The 27,438-nt window shown below is 34.0% G+C and overlaps 1 protein-coding gene across 1 annotated transcript in view; it reads left to right on the forward strand.

Annotated features, from left to right (window-relative positions):
- The window catches only part of CSMD1 (CUB and Sushi multiple domains 1), a 519,811-nt gene that overhangs the window by 326,827 nt on the left and 165,546 nt on the right, over window positions 1–27,438 (forward strand). The window contains 1 exon segment of the mRNA XM_077151716.1: window positions 814–1,002. Coding sequence (XP_077007831.1) covers window positions 814–1,002 — 189 coding nt within the window.

The raw sequence follows: 27,438 nt of genomic DNA on the forward strand, positions 1-27,438 counted from the left end.
TCCAGAACTTCAAAAGTTTCTCTTTTTTATTGTTTTAATTCACCTAAAGAAAAATTCATCAGATTTTATGCTGTAATGAAGTGGTCTTATGAGGATAAAACAAGTAGCTTTCTTTGCATGTTTAAATAAGATGTAAAGCATTTTATCCATAAAAAGTATATATTCTGGGTAGATAACACCATGCTATTTTAACAAATGCCTGTTTCTAATTTTAAACTTTCTATAGTGAGAATGATTAAAGTTATTGTAAGATTTTTATTGACCTGGAGAAGTGAATTTATTCAAAGATTTTATTCAAGTGACTTTATGGTAAAAAGAAGCTTTGTGTCTACATTATATTTCACTCTGCAAAGCCTACTTAAAGATGATACAAAAAAGTTTAAAAACTTTGCAGTCATGTTATAATCTTCTCATTTTTCACTTGATGCTTTAAAAAATATTGGGAAAATTTTAGTTTAAATATGGTGACCAGAGCAGTGCCTCATCATTTCTTATTCTGTTGATTAACATGTTCATTTAAGTGGGTAACCAGTCTAGAGAGATATATATTGGGGGGGGGGGGGCTAAATTGGCTCCCTCTATATATTTCTTTACAAAATCTTAGAATGATTGTACTTTCAAATCAATTACTGCTACAGATACTCGAAATTACAAAATAAAAGATTTGATTCTTGGCTTTAGATTTTTTGGATGGTTTTTAGAATAATATAGGTGCTCATCTCTGACCTTTAAAAAATAGGGATATTTTATTTATATTACTTGTACCAAGGAAAATATCAGCTCGCTTGTTTGTTTATGTGTTTATGCCTATAGCACCTTACTGCAGTTTGACTCACACTCTGAAGAATGGTGGTATTTTAAATAGGACTGCAGGAACAGTTGGAAGTAAAGTACATTATTTTTGTAAGCCTGGATATAGAATGATTGGTCACAGCAATGCAACTTGCAGACGGAACCCAGTTGGCATGTACCAGTGGGATTCTCTCACTCCACTCTGCCAGGGTAAGAAATGTGTTTTCCATCCCCAACCACGAATGCAATTTATTGTTTTTATTCTAATTGCTCTCTTAAAATTAGGGAAGCAGTGACTCCAGATAAAAGGTAAGGAAAAATATAAAACTTGACTGTTGGTTTCTAGAAGTACATATTAAGCTTTCCACTGACCACGCGAACATGTTTGACATTTACACAAAGCTTGATTTATTTTTATAGCCTGAATTCAGAGAATTATTGAACATTCACTTGACGTTGGGTAGAGTATTTCTAACACTTACTTGTACTTCATTTTGAAGTAAAAATATATCATTGGATTTATATTAAGAATAATCCTTCTTGCCATCTGTATTAATTAAAGGAATCAATTACTGGAAAACTAATTTTCCTTTAAAAATCCACTCTTTAAACCATAAGCTCTGTATTTAATTTTCTTTTCATCATTTAAGTCTAGGATTGAAAAAAGATGATTTCAATTTTTCATGCCTTATTTTGCATTTTATCTGTCATAGGCACAAAAGCCAGGTTTTAAAATAAAGCAGTTTAATTTTAATTGAAGACATGGGGGTCATGAAATTTTCATACTTTTGTCTATCCAGGTTTTAATTCATAATGAAATATATGGTCTTTGAAAGTAAATTGTGATTTATGGGGGTAATCTTGTATTGGCTTCCTTTATTCCTTCATTAAATATCATAATTTTTATCATTAGAAATAATACTTATCACAATTATTATATATATATCTATAATCATATGAATTTAGTCATATTCTTAGCTTCCATTATTTATGTTTTACCTCCAGAAAACCTTCTTTAATACAAGAAAAACATAAAGATCCAAGTAGCTTGTTTCACTAGGAATGATGATTTTTTTTTTCCTTGAAAGAAGAGTACTTTTTTTGTTAAAAGAAAAAAATATACTTCTAATTTGCTTTAAATGTTCTTGTTACTCTCTGTTTATAACACAGAATCTATTGCTGAAGAGAGCCTGTGTTCAGCTCAGAAAGCAGCCCAGTGGGCTATGCCTCCCTGGGATCAGGATGTCAATTATAAAGTAATGACAAAACCAGTAGCTTAGACAAAGAAAGGCACTAGAGTGGGACTGGCCAGAGCTGTAACCTAGACAAAGAAAAGGGATTGGAGTGGGGCTGGCAAAAGTGTCTGAAATCATGATTTCTAGAGACTGAGTCAAAAAATATAGCCTTAATGGAATATAGAAGCACAAAAAGATATTAGAAAGAGAACTTCGTGTGATGAGAGGGACACAGAAAAGGTGATAATCTGAGCAGACGTTAGTCTATCTTTAAGATAAGTGAGGAGGTCTGAAAATTGTTACCAAGATGGAGAAATAGCTTGTTTCAATGAGCAGCTGAGAAAGAATAAAAGGATTTGCTGATAAGTTTTTGACCTCCGCCTGCTTTTCCCATTCCCTCCAACAGAACTGTTTAATGCTGAATTAAATGTCTCAGAAATAGAAATGATGCAGTAAAAATCATATTCTTCTGAAATTTTTTACTGTTTTGGCTGAGGAACTCGAACAGGGTCAGTGAATCCTTTCTGTGATTTGAACATTACTAAGACTTTATGGGACATGAGCTATCAGAATCACATTATACGTTGTAGATGGACAATTAATAAGTCTTATTTTAATTTCTTCTTGGAGATAAATGACTTATATAATTGTGTTTTAAATTATAAAATATTTTGGAAATATCATCTTCCTAAACCAGATCCACAGTTTTCTGCTATTTCTTTCATAATTGAGGAGTCAGTGTGATCTTGCTCCTTCTTAATAAATTACGATATTTAAAACATGGAGAGACCTTAAAAATAGTCTAGTTTAGCCAATTGATTTTATGTACTTTGCATACAAAACACACAAAAAACTGATTTTATGTGTTATGCACACAAAACACACAAAAAACTGATTTTATGTGTTATGCACACAAAAGTTGGAACCTTAATAATTATAAAAACGTTGGACTAGGATCTGGTCCTGCCTGCCTGTACATTGTTTTAATTACATTGTTTCCTATCAAGAGAAATTCTATATAAAGAAAAATCTTGCTGATTTTAATTCTGTAAGTAATTTATAGTTTAGGTGCTTTTATTAGTTTATTGTATAAGAGTTCTTTTAATCTCTTCAATATTTATAATTTGTAAAAATAGTATTTAATTATAATGATATATAAAATATTTTGATCCAACATGAGGTTTTAATATTTAAAATAAAACTAAAATATAGTAGAAAACATAAATTGAGTAGAGAGAAAGAAATTAGTAGGTAGTAGATAGTATATGTAGGTAGTAGAAATTTACATCACAAATTATGTGGTACAATTAAATAAGCATTTCAACAATTTTAATAGTAGGACTAAACCTTTAAAATAAATATTAAAAGGGACTACTTGGGGCAGTGCAAAGGTAGCTTAGGGGCAGAATTCTCGCGTGCCATGCTGGAGAGCCGGGTTCAATTCCAAGAGCATGCCTATGCCAAAAAAAGATAAAAAAAGAAACTTCCTGGATAGACAAAGGCAACTGAAAAAGGTTTACCAAAACTTTAAATAGAATAAGCCTATGTAAAACACAGTGGCAATTTATACCCCAAGATATTTTGCGTAAGCCTAAGAAGTCACTAAAATGGATTTAAATGAATCTAATGTGAAATTTAAGTTTGTAATTGTTGCAATATGCAAGAATTCAAGGAAGATTTAATTGGTTTAATATTATTCACTTTCCTTTTACTAGTAGAATGCATAATATAATTATTACATGAAATTATATTTGTTACTTAATTTATGGAAAACTATTGACCTTACTTAATATAGTTAGTAAGAGGTTTTTTGTTTTATCAGCTCCTCTCCCAATACTGGTCATATATTCAGGGTTTGCCCTTTGCATTATAATAATTGTAAATGTTTGGGCTGTTTTAGGTGTGAGGCTCTGGGAAAGCAAAATGAACGAAACTTGTTTCTTCCCTTCCAGAAGCTCACAGTCTAATCATGAAAAAATACAAATTATGGTAACTACCATCATGAATATCATAATCTAGATCTAGAATATAAAATTACATGATAGGTATTAAACATCACTCTCTTTGATGTGCAAATATGATTGTTTTTCAGATGACTGCTTCAAAAAAGTATAGTCATGGCAACTTTTTCAAAATTTGTAAATTCAGAGTTTCTTTCAAACTAAATCTTTTAGCTTTTTTGAAATATGAAGGCATTGTGATTGATTTATAATTTTAATTTATGATGGAAGACATATTATGCTTAGGTAATTATTCATCTTCATTTTTTAGATAGTTGGGGATCATTTCGATAAATTTTTGGTCTTTTTGGTCACCTATGATTTTCATCCAAAGAGAAAATCTCTCTCTCTCTCTCTCCATATATATATATACATATATATATATATATATATATGACAAATATAGACATGCCTATTTTCTTTTAAATTTAGATAGGTAGATAGATATAAGATAGAGATGGTTTAACACCATCTATGTGATCCTGAAATGCTCAGTTTATAATTGTATGCTATGAAATCAAAGATTGGGAGAACTCTTTAAAATTTAATTGGCCACTGGAGGCTTGGAACTCTATAAGGGAAGAGTAAATTCCAATATTAGCTAAATGCATATAGCATTGCTACAATTCCTGCTTAAGTCAACACAAAAGCATTTCATGATTTTATCTCCGCTTCCCCATCCAAGGTATCACATTTGAATTATATGTAAAACTAGATAAAATGAATTGTGATATTGTAAATTTATAGGTATAAAGAAATGTTTTACATCTGAAATCTATAGATTCTAAGCACACTGTTCTAATAGAGTCTATATTTATGGAGAAGATAAACTCTGCATAATTTCTTGATATATTTGTTTTCATAAACCTTCTTAGAGAGGTGAAGTCGATCATGTGTCATTGTTTGTAGATGAGTGAACTTTTAGAAACTAATGAGTGTTAAGGAAGATATACCTATCTTTTTCTCAATTTGCTCATCTATGCAAGTACCTAGATGCATAAGACATTCTCAGTTCTTGAAGCTCTGAGAATCTGGTAGAAGAGAAAGACTTATACATCAATTATTACAATTCAAAACATTAGAAAAAAATTAGATATACTTGAATAGAAATTGCACAGGGAGTCAGGATTTTCCCTGTGAGGGGATATGTGAGCTGGAATTTAAGGGGCAGTGAATATAGAATATGAAATCGGAGATACAGACAGGGGTAGATCATGGAAGACCGCAAATGCATAAAAAAAAGTTTATGTAGCTTCCACTTTCTATCCTGCTGTAAATATGAATCTATTAAGGAGCAAAATAGATGTAGTCATATCTGCATTTTATGAAGGAGCTTTTTTAGCTGTATGGTGGCTGATGTGTGAGAATCCTGACTGTAATACAGGAGTACTTTGGAGGTCATACAGATTTGTGCTTGATCAATGATATAGAAATTAATGATATTGGAAATACAGTGAAATAGTTTTGTAAGAAAAAGGTACTCAAAATATTTAAGAAATAGATCAGTAGGCCATTGTGAAAACATGCAAAGAGATAGAAAGAGTAATCTGAGTTGATATGTGGTTTTTGGTTTTGATTGTTGGGTGTATTGTGGTACCACTCACTGAAATTTTGAATATATGAGAAAAATCAGGGTTAATGAAATCAGTGTTTGGCATGTTGTGTTCCAGGTACTGTGAGCTCCTGTAGGATATCCCTGTCCAATAGATAGCTTGAAGCTCAGAGAAAATGCAGTTCTAAAAATTATTTGTGCAAGGGTATGTTCAAGTTTGCTAGCTGCTGGAATGCAATATACCAAAAACATAATGGCTTTTAAAAAGGGGAGTTTATTAAATTACAAGTTTACAGTTCTAAGGCCATGAAAATATCCCAATTAAAGCAAGTCTATAAAAATATCCAAATTAAGGCACCAACGAGAGATTACCTTCACTTAAGAAAGGCCGATGAAGTTCAGGGTTTCTCTCTCAACTGGAAAGGCACATGGTAAATATGGAGATGTCTGCTAGCTTTCTCTCCAGATTTCTCATTTCACAGAAGCTCCTTCAGGGGCGTTTTCCTTCTTCATCTCCAAAGATCTCTGGCTGCATGGGCTCCTGTGGCTCTGAAGCTTTTTCCAAAATGTTTCCTCTTTTAAAGAATTCCGGTAAACTAATGAAGACTTACCTGGGATGAATGGTGTCAGATCTCCCTCTAATTAAAGATTAATACCCACAATAGGGCATCACATCTCTAGGGAGATCTTAATCAAGTTTCTGACCTACAGTACTGAATAGGGATTAAAAGAATTGGCTGTCTCCAGGTGATGGATCAGGATTAAAAACATGGCTTTTCTGGGGAACATAATCCTTTCAAGCCAACACAGGTAGTAGCTAAAATTTATTTATTTTCAGATTGTGTATCGTTATTTTTCATGAAAGGCTTGACTATGTAATTTCTATAAAGACCAAATAAAATGAATAAAATAGCAATAAATAAAAATATTATTAGCTGTAATATATTTCAAATCAGAGTACTCTACCTCAATGCCTGAGATCTTTTGACATCATATCATATTTTTGAAAAACAGCCAAATGACCTATAATAAAAATATATCTCATATCATGTCTTATAGCGTATTGTCATTATTTCTTTGAGACAATTTGGAGTTTTCTGATACAAATGCTGAAAACACTGTAACACTTTCACCATATTCAATGTTTATCATAGCTATTTGAATTATTTTTATTTGGAAATAGGAGACTTGAAAGCTGAAAAACAAAATTAAAAAGAGAAATATCTCTTTGTAGCATTGGAAGCCTTAAATCTGTATTGATATATTTAATATTTCAATTATCCCTCTTGAACTGATATTATAATAGCATTCAATTATTTGAATAGCATCCTGTTTTTATTCAGACAGAAGGGTAAATACAATTTATTTATTTTCTAACTCCAATACACTATTGGCTTTTCCTTTTAAAAGGTTGTCTAGAATAGTGTTTTGAAATGTTTACAAAAATGTAATACTTAGCTTTTCATAAATGACCAAGATCAAAACCTGGGGTGTTGTGCTCATTTCCCCCCCCCCCCCCCCTCAGGCCACTTGTTTGCAGATCATACAAAACATGTCAGTGTTGCTGTATTTACTAGAGCACCCAGCAAGACACTGTCATCTGTATGTATATATATATGTTTTTTGTATATAGAAATACTATATATATATTTTCAGCATGGGCAGGCACTGGGAACTGAACTGATATGGCAGGCGAGAACTCTGCCACTGCGCCACCATTGTCCACCCATTTGGAAAATATTTTGAATAAATAAATCAATAAGTCCATGACTTCCTAAAATATATAATTGAGAGTGATTTTTATTCTTTAAAGAGCATCTTGTGCCAGATTATGTTTTGTTCTGCTTCATTTTCTTTGCCATTTTTGCCCGTGTCATCTTAGAAGCACAGCATTTTGAGAGGATAATCACTTGGATTTGGAGTCAGAGGGCACATTGTGAGTACCAGGTGCCTTCTAATGGCTACCTCATGTGCAATGAGTTCTGATCCTCTTATACTGGTTTCCTGATATGTAAAATGGGAATTTTGATATCTAGCTCTCAGAATGAGTGAGAGGATGAATGCAGTAATTTAGAGAAGCCTTCAAATGCTACATTGTTGCTAGTTATAATTATTCAGTCTGGAAGGAGAGTTATGAGATACTCACTCCACAACTTAGTCAAGATCATATGGTTCATAAGTGGCAGAGACAACTTTGCAATTCTGGACCATCCTCTCAGAACAATGCTTTCCCAAGGTGGCTTTTAATTAGTTTTTAGAATATTCTGGACAGGGTTAAATAATAGGAAGGCTGTTACTCTTCTAGTCTGTGAAAAAATGTAGAGGGCAAGATGTATTTTATTTGGTTTCAGAGAAATTCAGGTGACTTTCCTCTATTTGCTTGACCTTTAAGTTATTTCTGTCAGAAAATCTGTATTTTTTTTATCCTCCTCTACAGAGCTAGACATATCTTCTGTCCTTCAGACTTCATTTCCTGCCTTAAAAGCAAGAAATGCTGCCAAGCAGCTGTTTTCATTATCAATACACTAATCTTATTCATCTTGAGGAGAAGCCTGAATTAGAACTGAAATTTTCTGTATTATCTCAAAGATCTAGTTAAACTGGCACTTCACAGCACACCACTCTCAAGTTTCCCTTGTTAAAGAGAGAGCAATTCCCAAGAAGCTATTTATTTTAAACCTATTATTCTCAGTGCCTTTTATAAGCTGTAGCTTTTGCTGGAAGTTTAGTGTGCCTATTGTTTGTTTATGCTTTGCTAGCATTTTGCAGACAATAAAGAATAGGAAAAATGATCTTTCTTACAAATTACATGTTTAAGTCTTGGTTTTTAAAGTCGGAACTTTAAGATAGATAGATATAGATGCCTGTTCTCTACTCTACTCTGATATAATCCAGCATTTTTAAGGATACAGACAAAATAGATATGGAGGAATGACAGGGCTGATTTGTTGTGGCTCTTCATGGGCCAGGTGGTGAGCTGTTTTTTTTATGTATATGTCGTTTGTATATGTTGTTGCATTTAATCAACACAGATACTAGTGCTCCAAAGTGATATTACCCAAGAAACAATAAACACTGAACATCGGAGATAGGATTTGAACCCAAGTCTTTCAGAGTCTAAAAAGATACATCCAGGGTGCATGGGTGATTCAGTGGTAGAATGCTTGCCTTCCATGCAGGAGACCCGGGTTCAATTCCTGAACCATGCACCGAAAAAAAAAAAAAAGATGCATCCAGTATACTATGTATGCAAAGCCCTAACTACTAGGTCCCATCCCAAAGAGGATATCTCTCAGAAGGAAATTGTTTTTCTTTTATTTCTTATTTTTTTTAATTCAAAAGAAAGTGTCGTTGTTCAAAATTAGAAGGTTATGTTTGTATCTTGGCATAAGTAGATTAATTGAGATATTTTTATAAACCTGAAAAGCTTTTACTTATCAGCATAAGATGCATGGATGATCATTACTCTTGTATTGACTTTTACATACATATTTATTTTTGTATGACATTCTCAAATTCCTATGTGTCATTGTGAACATAGTGCAGTATTTCTAGAAATTTAAATATTATCTGTTTTTAACATTTCAAATCACATGATATACTTAATAATAGGCTGTGGACATTATGTCAACCATATTCCAATGTATTCCAATTTTAATCTGTATAGTGCATAGAGCCAAAACTTACCAAATCTTGTTAAGTGTAATGCACAGTAAAGTTTATCCCATTTGCTCCTGCTCAAGCCTACCTCACTCATTTTTTAGGGAATTTAAGTTGAGTGTTTGGGCTTTGGTTCACAGACACACTCATTTTAGCCTTGGATCCTTCCCATCCCCAATATTTGCTAACTGTGTATTTTAGTTTTCTAGCTGCTGGAATGCAATCTATCAGAAACAGAATGGCTTTTAAGAAGGGAAATTTAATAAGTTGCTAGTTTACAGTTCTAAGGCTGAGAAAGTCCCAATTAAAGCAAGTCTATAAGAGTGTCCAAATTAAGGCACCAACAAGAGGTTACCTTCATTCAAGAAAGGGCAATGAAGTTCAGGGTTTCTCTCTCAACGGGAAAGGCACATGACAAACACGGCCGTGTCTGCCAGCTTTCTCTCCAGATCTCTTGTTTCATGAAACTACCGTGGGGATGTATTTCTTCTTCATCTCCAAAGGTCTCTGGTGATGTGGGCTCTCTGCTTCGTAGATCTGTCATCTCGTGGCTCTGTCGTCATTCTCTCTGTCTCTCTCTCTCTCCAAAATGCTTCCTCTTTTAAAGGATTCCAGTAAATCAATCAAGCCCCACCTGGAATGGGTGGAGCCACACCTTCATGGAGATAATCTAATCAAAAGATTCCAACCTGCATTATGGAATTGGGATTAAAGAAATGGTTATTTCTATAAGACTGGACAAGGATTAAAACATGGCCTTTCAAGGGCACATATATCCTTTCAAACCAGCACGATGTGTGACCCAAGACAAGGAAGGACTTGATCCCTCAGAATCCCCACTCTTTTGGTTTGTCTGAAGTTTTAAATGAAAAAGTTGACATAAAACCATTACCATAGTGCCAGATACTAATAGGCACCCGATAAAGCAAAGGAATTCTTATATGATACAAATGTTTGCATCAAATTTTATTTTCAGGAAGTACTTGATTTACTTTCAAGCAGAGGCTTTTCAAATGTCTAGTTAAACTCAACAACATTTAATTAACTAAGCTGGAAACAGAAGAGAAAATATTTTTAAAAAAGTAATAATGTAATTTCATAGTCACAATATTCAGATTAATTTTCTTCTTTTTTCTAGCCACTTTACTATGTCAGTGTTCATGGAACAAAACTTACTACAGAGGGCTGATTTTTTTTCAGTACAAACTGGTTTTTAAACAGGGACCCCATTCAAAACATTTATTTCTCTTGTTATGATAATCTAAATCAGGGATCAAAAACCTTTTTCTCTAAACAGCAGGTTAGTAAATATTTTTGTCTTTGTGGGCCACACACAGTATCTGTCACATATTCTTTTTAAAAAACTTTTTAGAATCCTTTAAAAATGTAAAAACCAATGTTAACTTGCAAGGTACACGGAAACCAGAGTAGGCCAGTTTTGAGCCTTTGACCAACAGGTCATAATTTGTGGATCCCAGGTATAAATAATGCACTAGGACTGGCCTATCATGCAGAGTTAAGCTCTGCCAATACTGATTTTATTTTATAGTTTGCAAATTATATCTCAGACACTTTACTCAAGGGATATATTTTTTCTCTAGCATGTGCTAAAATCCAACATGTTTATTCATTAAGTTAAATAATGCATTTCCCTGCTTAGCACAGATGGTGTATCACAAAACTTCATGTTTTTTGACTATGTCTGAAACATGGTTAATGATAAAAACAGTAGTGAGCTGTTGCACATAAAGGACAGTTTTAGGTAATAGTAATAGTGATATGCTGCCCTTGACCTTCCTGCTAAGGAACTGCACACAATATGAAAAGTAATAATTTTTCCTTAGAGAATCAAGAGTCCTATGAATAGAATGGCTAATAGAGATCAAAAGTATACCTTGCATGAATGAAAATCTCTATGATTTGGTTTTTGTTCTTAGCATTGAGAAATTAGCCTGACATTGAGTACTCAAAATATTTCAAAAAAACAAAAGGCCAACATTTCTTCTCTCATACTCTAGATTGACATCAGGGGAGAGGAAGTGAATGGGGGCAGTTGGGAAGAGTCAGCAAAGAACTTTCCACTTCGGCGTGTGGCACTTTGAAAATGATGGTTCCTAAATCAATAAAAGGCAAAGAGGGATAAAGATAGTAAAACGCCCTGTGTGCAGTTTAAGATACTGGCTGACATTGAAGAATAGGTTATGGTCTTTTATTAAAGAAGCACAGCGGCAGGCTGTACCTATGAAATTGACAGTTTGAAAATGTCAGTCCCTGGCAGAAAAGAACAGATACACTGAAGTAAAAATGGACTAGAAAGCTCATGTGGGTTTGCGTGCAGTGTAAAATCCTGAGTGGCACAGAGCAATGAGCTTCAGGTTATCGAAGCAGCTGGCTTTCTAAACTGCTTGATGCAGAGATAGCTGATTATTCAAAGAGAAGTAAACAGTTCAAAAAAAGTGCTTGGTAAGTTTTTGAGAGTTGCAGAATGGGACAGACAGTATGTGACATTTTTACCAAAGCCCATCTCAGGGAAAATTAGCGATTTGCTCTGAGCACTGAAGGCATGGGTAAGTTTGAATCAATGTACCTGTTCCACCATGATGTAAGCAAATATGCCCCTTTTTTTTTCATTGAAAAATTACCTGAATAGTGGCATTGAAAAAAGTGGCAAGATACAGTTACCACCAAGCAATTAAAAGTGGCTACTTGGGGGCATTAGAGTTTTAGGTAATTTAAATTTCTTTTGGCTTGTTTTTCTGTTTGCACACATGACATGAGGAATGCTAGTATGTATAACACATATTCCTTAATAAAGAACCATAATAATAATACAGAGAAAGAGAGAATGCAAGGCCAGGGGGGCAGGATGTCTGTTGAAACACATGGTCCTGGATATATGGGCAAGGAGGTGGGTGAGTCTCGGTTCCACCATGTCCTAGCTGTGACAGCTGCATGGCACAAAGAAGCAGAGACACTCTATTCCCAGGATTACTTGAAAGTACTTGAAGTCTTCTTCCTAGTGGGCCTGGCCACTTTCTCAGTTTAGGCTAAGGAGTGGCAGGTATCCAGCAGCATCAGGCAGAGGATGGGTGGGATGCAGGTGCTCAGCGACTCTTTCAGAGACAGAAATGTGAAGATAGCCCCGTGGGTTACGACAATGGAGCTGAGATCGACTGCGAAAGCCTGGCCATCCGGGTGAGCGCTAGCAAGCCGTCCAGCACGCTGTGCAGCGCAGCTGACAGGAACGCCACCCACCACCGCGCACGCCCTCGTGGGACCGAAACATGCACTTCTGCGCATGCTCCTGTCTCCGCCTCGAATGCCATGCGAAACACCGTGTCTCATTTCTTCATCTGCAAAGCATCACGCGTGTTCTTTCTTTTGCCTGATACAGTGTTATTTTAATTCCTGGATTGGTTAACTTGTAACTTGCCCTGCTGCAGGACATCTGTCATCTCCAGGGCGAGTTCTGTCTCTGTGTGCGCAGATCACTCTGTACTTCCCCACCCTATTTGTACTCTGAACTGCACTGTACCTTCAATGCTTCTTCACTGGACTGGATCCGCACTGGAGTATAAATTCTGAGAGACAAGGCACTTGTTCATCATTGTCTCCTGGCACCCAGGTGGCCTTATAAAGCTTTGATCCCTATTTAACAAATTAATGAATGAATGACTTTTGTGCCAATTAAGCTCACCTTTCTCTCTCCAGCCTTAAAATCTCTTTTCCCCCCAACTTGTTCTTTTCTAGCTGCCTGTTGACATTTTTACTCTGTTGTCTCCAAAGTGGAATTGATCTGTCAATTCCGATGTCTTAATTCCCTCACTCTTATAAACTAATCATAGATTACTCTAAGATTATTACAGTCCTGAATTAATTGCCCCCGCCACACCCCTTATAGATTAAAGCCATCAAGTTATCTTTTAAAAATACTTTCCAAAACCTCTCTTCCCTTCCAATTTATTCTGTTAATAACCTCATTACAGGGCTAGAGCTCTGTTCTTTCTCTGTCCACCATTTATTTTCTGCAACCCTCTCAGATTTTTTTTTTTTGTAACATAAATCTGAAGATTCTTCCTCAAATAATTTTGTTAACTCTATTCAGGTATGACACAGTCTGATATTTAGAGCCTGGTACCGTTTGGTCATAAATTGTCTAACATCACTTTAAAGAAACCCTCCTCTGAAAACTACTCATGTCTAAGGCGCAGTGAACATCCAGTAGTAGAAAGAGCATGAGTTTTGGGGTTGAACTAGCTCTGCCACTTAAACAGAAGGAAAAAAAAGAGAGAAAGACAGAAATGCAGAAAGTACCACTCTATCTCATATTTTGCAATAATGCTAGATGCTTTGGGATGAAACTTGAACACTAAAAGATATTTCTACACATCATGTGACTACTTCTGAGGAGAGCATAAGAGACATAACTGTGTTTTAAAATGACAGTGAATTTCTTAATTAAAAAATAATACATTTTATAAAATTAAAAGGAAGAGATAAAAAATAATCTGCAATCCACATAGTAATATGAAACTATTAATCACTTTTTTCAAACAAACCCTAATGAATATGCCTACTACACCAATGTACTTATCTAACTGTATCTTTATATAAATGGAATGAAACCATACATTTGATAATATGACATGTACATAACTTCATATCCAAAATCATAATAAAAATGGAAAAAATCTATTTTAAAAATATACAACTTTGTTTGGGAAGGCATTGATGGCTCAGTGGCAGAGTTCTTGCCTGCCATTCCAGAGACACAGGTTCAATTTCCAGTGCAAAATTTTGCCCATGCAAAAAAGAAAATAATATCTATAGCTATATCTATATCTATATATCCAATCTAATTTTCATTACCACCTATAGTGTTTCTAACTATTACATATAATACAGACATGATTATCCTCATAGTTTTTTTTTTTGAAATGATATTTCCTTTTAGAAATATCTGTGCATTTTTATCCATTTATCTCTACAGCATGAAATTTCTTGAAAGTGAAGTTCAAGAAAATGGACAATTAACAAATTAAGTCATTTTGTCAGGCTGGGTTTTCTGTGACCTGAATATATCATTTATTATATGTGTGACAATTTATTCCCTGAGACTTTTGCTTTTGAGTATTGCTGCTGTAGGCATAATTCTAAGATTTATGGATCTACACCCTTTTAGAAACCCATCTCCTTGAGTATAGGACGGATATGATAGGCTATTGATCCTGTGATTCAGTTGGTTACGTTATATGCACAGTTGACTTTCAAAAAGACTCTCCTCAGTGAGTGAGACCTAATGAGGTGAGCCCTTAAAATGGACAGCCTTCCTTAGGCATGGGAGAAATCAGGATAAGGAAGATTCTTTATTGCTGAATTTGAATAATAATAAGAAGGATGCGAGGTCCTGTAACTGCTGAGAGCCAACCTCTTGCAAAACAGAACAAAACAAAACAAAAAAAAATAAAAAAAAACAGGGATTTCAGTCAAACAACTGCAAGGAACTGGTATCTAGCAACCACCTAAAGTTGCTTGAAAACAGACCCCTCCCCAGAGTCTCCAAAGGTGACACTGACTGGCTGCCACTTCATGTGTGAGATCCTGAGCAATCTCAGCTGAGCTGCACCTGCACCTATGACCTATAGAAACTGTGAAATAATAAATAGGTGTTGTTTTAAGCCACTTACATTTGTGATAAATTCTTGTACAGTAGTAGAAAGCTATTATGATTGTCAATATCCTTGCACAACTTGCAAACAAAAGCAAACCATGCAACCCAAAACCCTCATTGTTTTAATTCTTCTTTCGTTTTTATTATCACTGAGGGGAGAACAACTTTTTAAAGTTACTGGCCATTTTTATATCTTTTTAAAAATTCCTCGTTCTAATATTTTCCTCATTTTTCTTTGTATTGTTCAATTTTATGGAAAATTCTGTGTATGATAATTAACCGTTTGTCAGTCATATACATAAAAAATATGCTTTACAGTTTACCTTTGTGAATTTTGTCTTAAAAAGCCCTTTTTTCTTTACAGAATTTAAGTGGTTTCAGTTTTAAATTTACATGTTGATTTTAAATTTTATCTTGAATTTGCTTTAGTATATGATCCTGCTTTAGCATTACTCCTCTTTTAAATGGCTACACAATTATCCCAGAGTCATTTCTTGATTACTTTATTGAAAATTATTTTATCCACTGCTTTTTCTTAACTGATTTAAAAGGTGTATTACTTCATATGCTAAATCATCTTGTAGGCTTGTGCTTATTTCTAGATTGTCTGTTCTTTTCCACTGATGTTCATCTATTCATGTGCCAGATCCGTAGTGTTTTCATTAGTCAAAAACTAATACATTTTGACATCTAGTGTAACAAACTACTATTCATTACTCTCTATTTTCAGAGCTGTATTTAAAAATGATGGTAATTTTATATTTATTAAAGAAGATATTTGGTTTCATTTCATCAAACTTCAAATACTATTTAGGAACTTGTTTGGGACAACATTGCATGTTTATAAAAATGAATGGAAGAAATTAAGTTTATTCTTTAATCGACCATTAGGGAAAAGAGTTTGCTGGATAAATTTCTTGAAGGCTATTTTGTCAATTCCTAGTAGTATCTGGCTATCAAGGGCAAATGCCATATTTTGCTTTGTTCAAAATCCATACATTGGGGTGGGCCATGGTGGCTCAGCAGGCAGAGTTCTCGCCTGCCATGCCGGAGACCCAGGTTTGATTCCTGGTTCCTGCCCATGCAAAAAAAAAAAAGAAACAAAGAAGGAAAAAAAAAATCAGTACATTGCTTATAATAGTCCCATTAATAACAAAAAATAAATAAAAGTTTATATCATGTAAAAATTTGTCCTTAACCAGTGTTCATGCTTTTTAACTTCATTCCTTTAAGATGTTTGATAATCCAAACATTTAGGAAGCAATAGATTAACCATTGGATATAGAATTATTCAGGAAGTTTGTGCTAGCCAGTATGATTTGTGGCTTGAAATTGAGGAACTTCATTTTTACATTTCAAATTCAGATTTTTTGGCAAATTTCTCCCATACATCAACAGTTCTAGTTCCAATAAAAATTAAGACACCATTAAAATGAGAACTTTGAATGGAATGTCTGAGGCTATTACAATAGGTCCTTCCATTTGGCCAGAAACATCTACACACAAATACACATGAAGAACTGTATTCATCAAAAGCATTTTGACCATGACAAAGAAAACCTGGCGACCATTTTCTAATTTATATTGATGCAATCTTCTTTGAAAAAGACATTGATGGCATGTCAATTTATCATATGACTGATTAATTCATGCTGAGACTGATTCTTAACTATGTTTTAACTGTTAAAACCATTATTATTGATTTTAGTGCAGGTTGTTTTGTGGATTAGTTTTATATTATTCACTGTTTCCATATTCTCAGTGTGGTCAAATTAATAGAGAATGTTTCCTATGTAAAAACAAATCAAATTTAGTTCGTTTCAGACTTTTCACCCCTTTCACCCCTAATTACAATGTTTTACATTTGTGCAAACCTGGGCTTGAGAAAAAATGATCTTTAAAGCAGTGAGATCCTTGACTCTGTGTGTTTATTTTTATTCTTGAACACCCCCCACCCCATGTTATCACTTCTTAATTTCCTTAAACAATAATTTATAATAGCAACATATAGACTGCATTAACCTGAAAACAATTTGCTATACCTATTTTTTTTTGTTATTGTTAATAGACCCGTGGAATATATGTGGACATTTAATTTGCTAATAAAGTTACTTCCAAATGTCATGTGAAAGGAAAAAAAAAAACAATTAAAAGGTTGTCATGGTCAGGTTCATGTGTTAGCTTGGCCAGGTGGTGGTAACTGTTTGGTTGGGCAAGTGCTGGCCTGTCTTTTGCTATGAGGACATTTCATAGAATTAAATCATGATCATGTTGGCTGCATCCACAGCTGATTCCATTTGTAATCAGTCAAGGGGAGTGTCCTCTGCAATGAGTGATGCTTAATCTAATCCCTGGAAACCTCTTAAGGAGGATTCAGAAGAGACAAGCTCTCTTCCTGCTTTGGCCAGCGAGCCTCTTCTGTGGAGTTTGTCCAGACCCTCCATCGAAGTCATCAGCTTCACAGTCTGCCCTGTGGATTTTGAACTATATGTTCCCACAGTTACATGAGACACTTTTATAAATTTTACATTTACAGATATTTCCAGTTCCTGTTTCTCTAGAGAGCCCTAACTAATACAAAGGGTCAACAGGAAATCCCTATCTTGTGTATATGATATACTATTTTGAATTTGTTGCTATGTTTAGTAAACAAATTATAAGCATGTGAAATAATTAATGAACTCCATAGAGTAGAGTTCAAATGGGCTGTTGATGTTTAGGCTGTTTTTTAGTGTGGGTCTGAATTTGTGTCTGCAAATGCTGGTGACAGGTGGTTGTCGAGTCATCTCAGCAGGTTCACATTCACTCTCATTTTCCACGGATCACTACCTATTCAAATAGGGAATGGATATTGAATTTTTTTGAAATGCATAGATAAGAAATAATACCATTTCTAGTTGAATATGACTGTTGTGCATATGGCCTGAGTTTTTATTTTTAAATTTTTATGTAAGAAATAGATCTTAATGTTCCTTTAAGCAAGAAAATATGTGCATATATTTATCTTTATTTATCAACACTATTTATCATCAGTGGGACATACTATGTGGCAAATTATTCCATAGCTTCCATGATATTCACTGTGAGAATTTTCTGTTATGAGTCCTGAAAATCTGGAAGGGTCTTTAATGGTCTTATAGTTTTATACTAAAAGTTAATCATTATGTGGGAGATTTTTTGAAGCCCATGGAATCAGATCAGCTAAGAAAATTTTCTGTTTGTAAGCATGAATGAAACAAAAAATACTACAGAAGGAAATGTTGTAAAACTACTTTTGGCAATGTCTAAATCTCAAGCAAATAATTTTGAAAAACATGAAAAATGGGAGGCATTAGATGAAAATGCAGGTGAAAATGGAGATCAGAAAATGTTTTGTTTTATTTATTACAGCGGGATGAGTCATTGTGATGTAGTTAGAGAGCACAAACATTTAAGGATGGAGGCTCTCTTAACTCCTTATTAACTGACCTTCAGATTAATCATTTAATATCTCTGGATATCAATAACTTCACTTAAAATGAAGATAATAAAAGCTATCTGAATTGTTTCTGTGAGGAGTCAATGAAATAATCTATGAAATTATAGTACTTAGAACAAAGGAGAGAAACCATAAATAAAACTATAATAGTAATATTATATAACATATATATTATATAGCAATATTTATTAGAACAATGTCTATTTTTATTATAGAATATTTTGCATGATATATTAAATGATTTAACATCATTAACATATTATTATGTTGATATAATTGAAGAATGCTGATTATTATAGCAACATTATTTCAGTGAATTAGTTTTAGAGTGCATATATTAAGACAAATTTTGTTTCCCAATTTACTGTTGAATAGCTGTATAAACCTGAAAAAAAATCACTCAATGCCTCTGAGCCACCATTTCTTAAGGGATTCCTTAAATGATCTCTATGATCCTTTTTAACTCAAAAGATAAAGAGCCCATGAAGAAGCTATGGGTAGCTGTTCTTGAAATGGTTAGGGATGACCCCTGAGGTCAGAAGATGGAGAATTTGTCAGGGGCATATATAGAATCTGGAATTAATTTGAATGTATTGGAAAAACTTGGGGATAAGAGAAAAATCATCATAGTGTCTTTCTTCTTCTGTGGGTTGTGTGTGTGTGTGTGTGTGTGTGTGTGTGTGTGTGTGTGTTAACATCAGAGAGAAAGAAGTAAAAACAATAATTTACTATGTTGTTTATTCATTTATGAAATCCAACCAGTAAAGATGTGCATATGTAGAGAAGGACATAGTCCATTCATTCTCTGGACTGATTTTTTTATAGGGACCTTCTATGTGCCAGGCATCAGACTTGTCACCGGACATGTGGTGGTGAGCAAGATTAAAGGGGATTTGGTAGGACAGTCAACCTCCAGTTTTTTTTGTCTACTTATACCTCTTGGTTAGCAATTTAAATCTTGAACTTATCTTGACTAGAATGTCCTACTGGGGGTGACTGGAACAAATTAAACATAATTTCACTTTAACTGTTTATAAATGATGTTCTTCATACCAGAGGAAATCTGGGGAAACAAGCTGACATAAGGGCTTCCAATTATATGTGCATTTCAGTTCTCTATCCAATCCGAAAGAAGGAGTTTGCTAGAAGGATGATCAGGTTTCAGCCTATGTGCAATCTACAGGACCATTTGACAAATATTGTTGTATCCTGTTGTTGAAAAGCCAGTGGTTTTCATTTTATTAAAGTTGTTAATCTCTGTAGTGATTTTCTTTATTTTTTTAAAATTCTTCTCCAGAAATTAAAACAAAACAACATGAGAGAATCTTGATTAGTCAAGACGTAGAATGCCCCTACAGTCGATTTTATAATAAACTTAGTTGATTCATTTTTACCCCACCTACTTTAAGAATGAATTTGCATTGGCTGTGTATTCTGTTCAAATGAATGATGAAAAGTTAGCAAAATCCAAATTCTAGTTCTAATTTTGCTTCTGATTCATTCTATCTTCTTATGTTTTTTATTTTTTTTATCTTTCTACCCAATGCTGAGCTTCAAATGGAACTGAAAAATCTGAAACTCCATGGAGTTGCTCATTTCAAAAGTAGAAATCCAAATTTCTACTTTTAACTAATTGTTAGATATTAAATATTGAAATGATTTGTTTCATGACCTGTCATAATAGAGAATTCAATGAAAATGAAATTTAAGCACCAAGAGAATTATGTGGGAGAGTTAGAAGCAAAAGCCCTAGGAAACAGCAAATGTACCTTTGAATGACTATTGGCAATTTTAGTAGTTTTCAGGTATGATGTTAGAAATTCTGCACGAATATTATTCATTTTTAATTTAAATTTCTGAGCAGTCACTTTCCTGTGTTCACATAGTACATTTAATATGCTGATAAAAATTTGTTAGCTAGTTGATCACCTCTAAATTGGAGAAACTAAACTGTTATTTAATGTGCATTTATGAAGAGCGTTTAGGCTCAAATTTTATTATTTCTGTTACATTTCTACCATAGGCAAGGAATCTGGTTTCTTAGCTTTGTAAATGCTTCTGATTTATTGTGGCATTATTATTATTATTTTTTTTTGCTGTATGCTGGGGGGTCACGTTTCATTCTTTTTCCATGTGAGTATCCTTTTAATGCAACACCGTTTGTTGAATTTTTCTGTTTTTTTGCTAAACAATGTTTTATTTGTGTTTTTTTGGGGGGAGGGGAGTGCAGAAGCAGGGAACTGAACCTGGGTCTCCTGCATGGCAGGTGACAATTCTACTACTGAACTCCCCTTGCACCCACTACTGTGGCATTTTAATTTTCCTATCATATTGTGAGATCATCCTTATGAGATACATTGCAGGCTATCTATCTTTTTTTCCTTCTAGTCAATCTATAAATATAGCTGTTTATTTACACATCCAGATATTGTTTGCCTCTATATATTTTCTCTTTTTCATTGAATGGTAGACACACTGTTTGCTTGTTTTATGATTTGAGGTTGTCCAAGTCTGGAAACTCTTTAGATGTGACTGAAAAAGTTCTTCTAGACTAGACCTCACTTCTTCCCATTCAACAGAAGTTTAGCCTGAAGCAAGGGAAAAGAAAGCCTGAGCAGATTCCCATAGTACTATTTTCAAGTATTAATATGATCGATTTTTTTTAAGACTTTAATCTTTCATTTTTACCTTCACATATATTTATACCTTAGATAGGGATTAGGGTAGTTAGGAGGACAAAAAAGGAATACTGGAGTGGAAAGAATTCCTTCCTACTTAAAAGAAAGAGTTTGCTGGTCTTTGAACCTGAAATTAAGCCCCTACTTTGTCTTTAGTGTCCATTTATTGATATTTTAATTTGGCAGTTCTTAAACTCGTGTTTTGGATTTCTAAAGAACCATAACGTGTTTTCTAAAAGAGCCAAATAATCTTTTTTGCCAAACATATTATGATTTGTACTTGTCAACTGTGAGAAAGTTTTGCTGACATTTTCATTCTGAGGGCCTAATTTTCTCATTCTGGCACCATCCTTATCAGCCTTCCATGTTTCGATCACATGCTTCTTTCTTCCTTCTTCAAAACTCTTTGACTTTTGAGTAAAATGTAGCCAAGTTTCAGGTCAGTAGTTTTAAGAATTTATTAGGCCCATAAAGTCTATTTTTTGGAAAAGAGTTGCAAACACCTGTGCCCTTTACTACTTTACAACTTGACTTCTCTGCACTAACCCATATTCACATGTACAATTTAACTGCCAAGGGTTGATTGACTACCGTGCAACACTATTTAATGTTCACTATGTAATTTTATTCAATGGCCATGTAACCAGGAAAGATGGTCTATATTATTCTTATTTTGCAGAATTTGGAACTAAGGCTGAAATAGTCAGTCAACTGTTCATTATCAGAATCAGTATGTCATCTTGAGGTGACTAATTTTACAGAGCAAGATCTTGTAACCATATGACAGCATTTGCCAAGTTAGGAAAAGATATACCCCCAAAATACAGATTCCCATGAAAGCCAACCAATAAATACAATGTATATAATCTATTTCATGATCGCATATGAGACCAGTTTGAAAGCTCATTAAAGTCTCTTAAAAACCTGGAGTCGGAGTTCTGTAGGACACTGATTTTAAGGTATCTGATCCAAGACCTACATTTACAAAAGGCAAACTTTGCTTCACTTCCCTCTGGTTTTCATTCTTTAGCTACCTATTTTTATTAAATGAAACTTTGTTTTATATCCATAAGTAATACGTATTTTGTTTTTGGTAACTTTAGCACGTGTCTAAACACTCTGTCTAAAAGTAAGTTGGTAAAAGTCAGTTACTTTTTACAGCATTGCTTTAGCAGTAGATTTGCCCCCAAGTGAATGTTAAAGACTGCATTTGCCAATTCACAGCTGCCGCTGATAGCTACAGCCAGGCCGCGTGACCGGTACACTGGGTGGGTTTGGGGCGAGCTCGCGGGAATTAACCTGGGTAAGCTGGAGCCAGCGCTTTCCCCAGCCGGCGGTCGCGAGAAGTCTTTACTGAGGCCAGATACGGGTTAAAGCTTTATTGATACACACCGGGATGGGCCACCTGGGAACCCGAGGAGTGAGACGTCTGGGGTCCAAAGACCCCAGGGCTCGGACGACCCAGAGCGGGGTAAGCGTGGGGTTTAAGTACTCTCGGGGAGGGGTGGAGTCTTGGGTGCACACGTCAGGAAGGGACAGCCAATCACACAAGGCAGGAGGCAGTTGCTAGGCTGAGGGCTCAGGTTAGGTATAGAGGAGTGAAGAGAATAACAGGAAGGCTTGCGGTTTAGTGGTGAGCTACGGAAATGGGCGGTCTACAACAAGAGGGGGAAGGGGGAAACAGAGAGGGGGCTTACAGGTACGGAGGGCAGAGAGTGAATGTAGAGAGGGAGAGAAGGATTAAAAAATTTTAAGCATGGCTAGGCTCCAGTCCCTGAGAAATATGCCACAACAGCCTTTTGATATAATTAGCCATTTATGTGCTGACCCTACTGGCCGCCTTCTATTTCATCATTTTTTGTTTGTTTCAGATTAAAAGGTGCTTATGCATTTTCTACTTTGGGCTATGATCTACTAAGTATTTTCAGGAAGTTTAGAGCATCTAAAGATATTTGTCAACTTAATCCTACTACTCTGCATTTAGGAACTGCCTGCTTTTTAAGTTGTCCATCTGTTTGCTTTAGTGTCTGCAAATACTAAGTCATTAGTTCCCTCTCTCTAACTTCATTTCCAGAGGCACTCTCTTTTATTCCTCAAAACAAATAGAAGGCTATTTCTGATGCTTGTAGAGTGCCTGTCATCACACCTGTCCTCAGAAAACTGACAAAAACCAGTGTAATGAACCGTATTGTACTGGCAAGTACTTGACCTTCTCTCTCGCAAAAGCAAGGTTTTCTATCTGAACCTTAAACATAGTACTGGTGATATACTGGGTACTCATAAAGCATCGAGTGACTTGCTGCTAAGTAGTTAAATATTCCAATAAAGTCCTAGGGGTAGTAGACAAGGCAGACAAAGGAAAACAAAACTGAAAAAAAATAAATTTTTTTTAAAGATGTGTCCTTGCTATTTTAAGAACTATGGGTTAAAGATGAATTAATTAATTAGTTAATTCCTAGTGGCTGGACATTGGAAATTCTAAAAAGATGGTGAAATATATCAAGTGGATATTGTAGGTAACAAGATGTAATTGCTAGGTAGACTTTGGCATCAACTATTCTAAAATTTCAGTCCTGACAGAGTCGTTTACTAGTTGTTTTAATTTGAACAATTTGCGTAACCTCTCTAATCCTCATTTTCCTTAGCAGTAATAATAAATAATAATTGAATCTACTTTCTAGGGATTTTCAAAATTAAATGAGATCATGAAAGTGAAAGAACTTGACACAATGATAGGGTTTTTGTACATTTGCTAAATGAGCATTAAATACTCTATTGATAAGGTGAGAGAGTTGTTCAAAAGTTAAATTTCTCAGCACTTCATCTGTTCCTACCACCTTACTGTGTATATGATTTTATGAATATTGTCATCTGTGCTTCTAAAGAATCTGGATCAGAATTTTTATAAGCCTATACATCTAATATGACTGAAAACACATTTTTAGAACCTGTCATAACAAGGATTAGGCTTCTTGTCCAGTCCAAATTTTGAGCCTGAACATCGTAACTTCTATTAGTAATGATGACGTAAGGAGTCTGAGAGATTAACTATCAAATATACCTCTATCAGTGATGAAAGAGAAAAGTATCATTTATTATTTAGTTAGATTTTTTTGTTGATACTGATCTAAAAAAATGTTTTTCTTAAATTAAATCTATGGGAAAGTATTTTATCACATGGCAAAATATTAAAAGTTATAGTTTTCTTAGGGCCTACTCTGTGCAAGGTGATTTGTTATATGTATTATATGAAACAAATTTCCAAAATAACCCTGGTTAAGAATGTTATGATTCTCATTTTAGAGGGAAGTTATCAAAGTCCAAGATAGGTTACATAACTTTTCACGGTCATAAAGAGATAAATAACAAACTCAGAACTTCCAATGTCTGAAAATATGTTCTTTTTACATTTCCGTCATGTTTTCTGTAGTCGTTTTTAAAAACTAGATAATTTATATTAAATAAGCACAAAGCTTTATTTTTCATATATATATATGGGATATGTTTCTACATCGTTGAAACATCTACAGTTAAGTGGTGGATACAAAACAACAACAAAAAATGCTGAAACTACACAGTATATCTAGATTTACTTTGTGTTCTGAAAATAGTCTTGAAAATGAATGATATTCACATTGCACTAAAGGATTTCTTGAACTTACTGCTTGAAATAAAGGTTAATAAGGGGATCCCATTCTTTGAAATGTCTCTCCTTATTATAATCATATGTATGTTATACTTTAAGATGCTTTGAAAGTGATGAGATTTAATTTCCAAGATATTGGCACTGCTGATGTTTTCTTTGTAATACAGGGCATGTAAAATTTTGATCATATTTTATCCCCCATAAATATTGTCTTTAAAATATGAATCTTTTAAAAAATATCATTTATGTCACTACTTAGAAATAATGGATTGCTTTGACAGAACAAGTTGATAGAAATAAGGCTAAATAACTCTATCAAAATCAATCTCAAAATGCTTGTAAATCAGCTTGAAACATTCATACTTATAAACAAACTTAATTTGTTAACAGAGAATGTGGTCTATTCTACTCCATCAACAGAAATATCCAAGTTTCATTGATTAAATTAAATTGTTTCTAGCTGTTGTGAATTACTTGGGACATGCTGAAGGAGTCTTGGAAGGAGTTAGACATTTACTACAAAGACAGTCTCTTTATGTATAATATAATCAAGTGACATTTTTACTTGTCCTCATCAAACCTAAGAGGAAAAAGTCATTGTTTTTATTTGCTTCTTTGAATCTTGGAATGGCTGCAGTTTGAAGCGACTAGACAAATCAAACTCCATTCTTCTTTCACTCAAGGGAAAGTTAGTAAGGTGTCTGACCAAATAAGATAGTTCAGAATTTGAGCCCAGTATGAGATTATGGAAATCATTAATAACTACCAAACATTTAATTATTTCAAATTATCAATTAAACAAATGATTTTACTTTGATGTTTAAAAAATAATGGATTGTTAGAAGGCAGAGAATAAGCTTGCTGTTGCTTATATCGCTTTTGAGTAAATCACACAAATTCCTAATTGTGCCTGCTAAGAGGAAGTTAGAACTGTCCCTTTATTTTCTTTTACCATATTTATTTTATTTGATGATTTGGGGACATACACTATACAACAATATGGAGGCAAAGAGGTAGATGCTAAGCATATCCCAAAGCATATAAGTCTATTTTCGTTATATTTATTCAAATTTCCTCCTGAAAATGGATAAGGAAGTCTTTGGATAGAACCACAAACTTTTTAGGTTAAGACTGTAGAGATAATGTAGATCAACTTACTCATTTTACAGATGAGAATTCTTAACCCAGAACAAAATAGTTGTTAGAGTATTTGCTGAGTTTAATAGGCATTACAGTCAAAATTAATAGCCACTAAAACTGCTAAATAGCACTGTTCACAACAACAATTAAGTCTCTTGAATTTCTGCAGGGAGCCTTTCTGCTATAATACAGATGTTGCTTCAAGTTTTTTTAGGGAATCTTCTTCATGCATAAGAAAAACATGATTCTGGTCAGTTCAGCCTAACACTGATGCCATTCAGGAAGATACTGAATTAAGGCTATTAATTCACTCTATTTCTTAATTAGAAAGTTGTGGGTTTACAGAAAAATGATGCAGAAAGAAAATACAAGCATATACCAGCTATGATTAATATCTTGCTTTAGTGTAGATAATTACTACAATTAATGAAAGCACATTTTATAATTGTACTATTAACTATAGTCCATAATTTAACTTAGGGCTAACTGTACTGTGCAGTTCCATGGATATTTTTACATTTTTTATTTTAATATCTCATATGCAAACTAAAATTTCCCCTTTTAACCATATTCAAATACATAATTCAGTGCTGTTATTACATTCAGTATGTTGTGATGCCATCATCACCATCCAATATCAAAACTTTTCCATCATTCCAAATAAAAACTTTGTACATTTTAAGCCTTAATTCCCTATTCGTTATCCCAATTTGATCCCCTGGATTAGACTCCCTGAGTTTCCTTATTCTAATTATTTCCTATCAGTGAGATTACACAACATTTGACCTTTGGAGTTGGGCTTATTTCATTCAACAAGATGTCTTCAAGGTTTATCTATGTTGTCGCACGTATCTGAACTTCATTTCTCTTTATGGCTGAATAAAATTCTATTGTAGTTGTATGCCCTAAATTGTTAATCCATTCATTAGTTTATGGACACATTTGTTGCTTCCATCTTTTGAAAATTGTGAAAAATACCACTAAGAACTTCGGTGTGCAAATAGCTATTCAAGTCCCTACATTCAAATATTTTGCATATATATGTCTAGAAGTACAATTGCTGGGTCACAGCGCATTTCATGTGCTTTGTGGTCATTTGTATATCTTCACTGAAGAAATGTTTATCCAGGTCTTTTGACCTTTTAAAAATAGGGCTGTTTATATTTTTTGTTGATGAGTTGAAGAATATCTTTTGTGTTTCTGGATATTAAAGCCTTATCAGATATGTGTTTTCCAATTATTTTCTTCCATTGTGTAGATTGCTGTTTTACTCTCATGATAAAGTACTTTGATGCCCAAGAGTTTTTATATTTAATGTTCTCATTTATTTATTTATTTATTTATTTATTTATTTATTTATTTGTTTGTTTATTCTGCTGCTTTTGCTTTGGGTATAAAGTGTAAAAAAAATTGCCTAATCCAAAGGTCCTGTAGATGCTTCCCTACATTTTCTTCTAGAAGCTTTATAGTTCTGGTTCCTATATTTAAGTGGTTGATCAAATGTGAGCTGAGTTTTGCATATGTACGGTATGGGTCTCCCTTTGAACTCATGCATGCGTGTGGAGATCTAAGTTTCCCAGCACCAT

This window comes from Tamandua tetradactyla, chromosome 3 (assembly GCF_023851605.1).
Source record: "Tamandua tetradactyla isolate mTamTet1 chromosome 3, mTamTet1.pri, whole genome shotgun sequence".
Classification (NCBI taxonomy): Eukaryota; Metazoa; Chordata; class Mammalia; order Pilosa; family Myrmecophagidae; genus Tamandua; species Tamandua tetradactyla.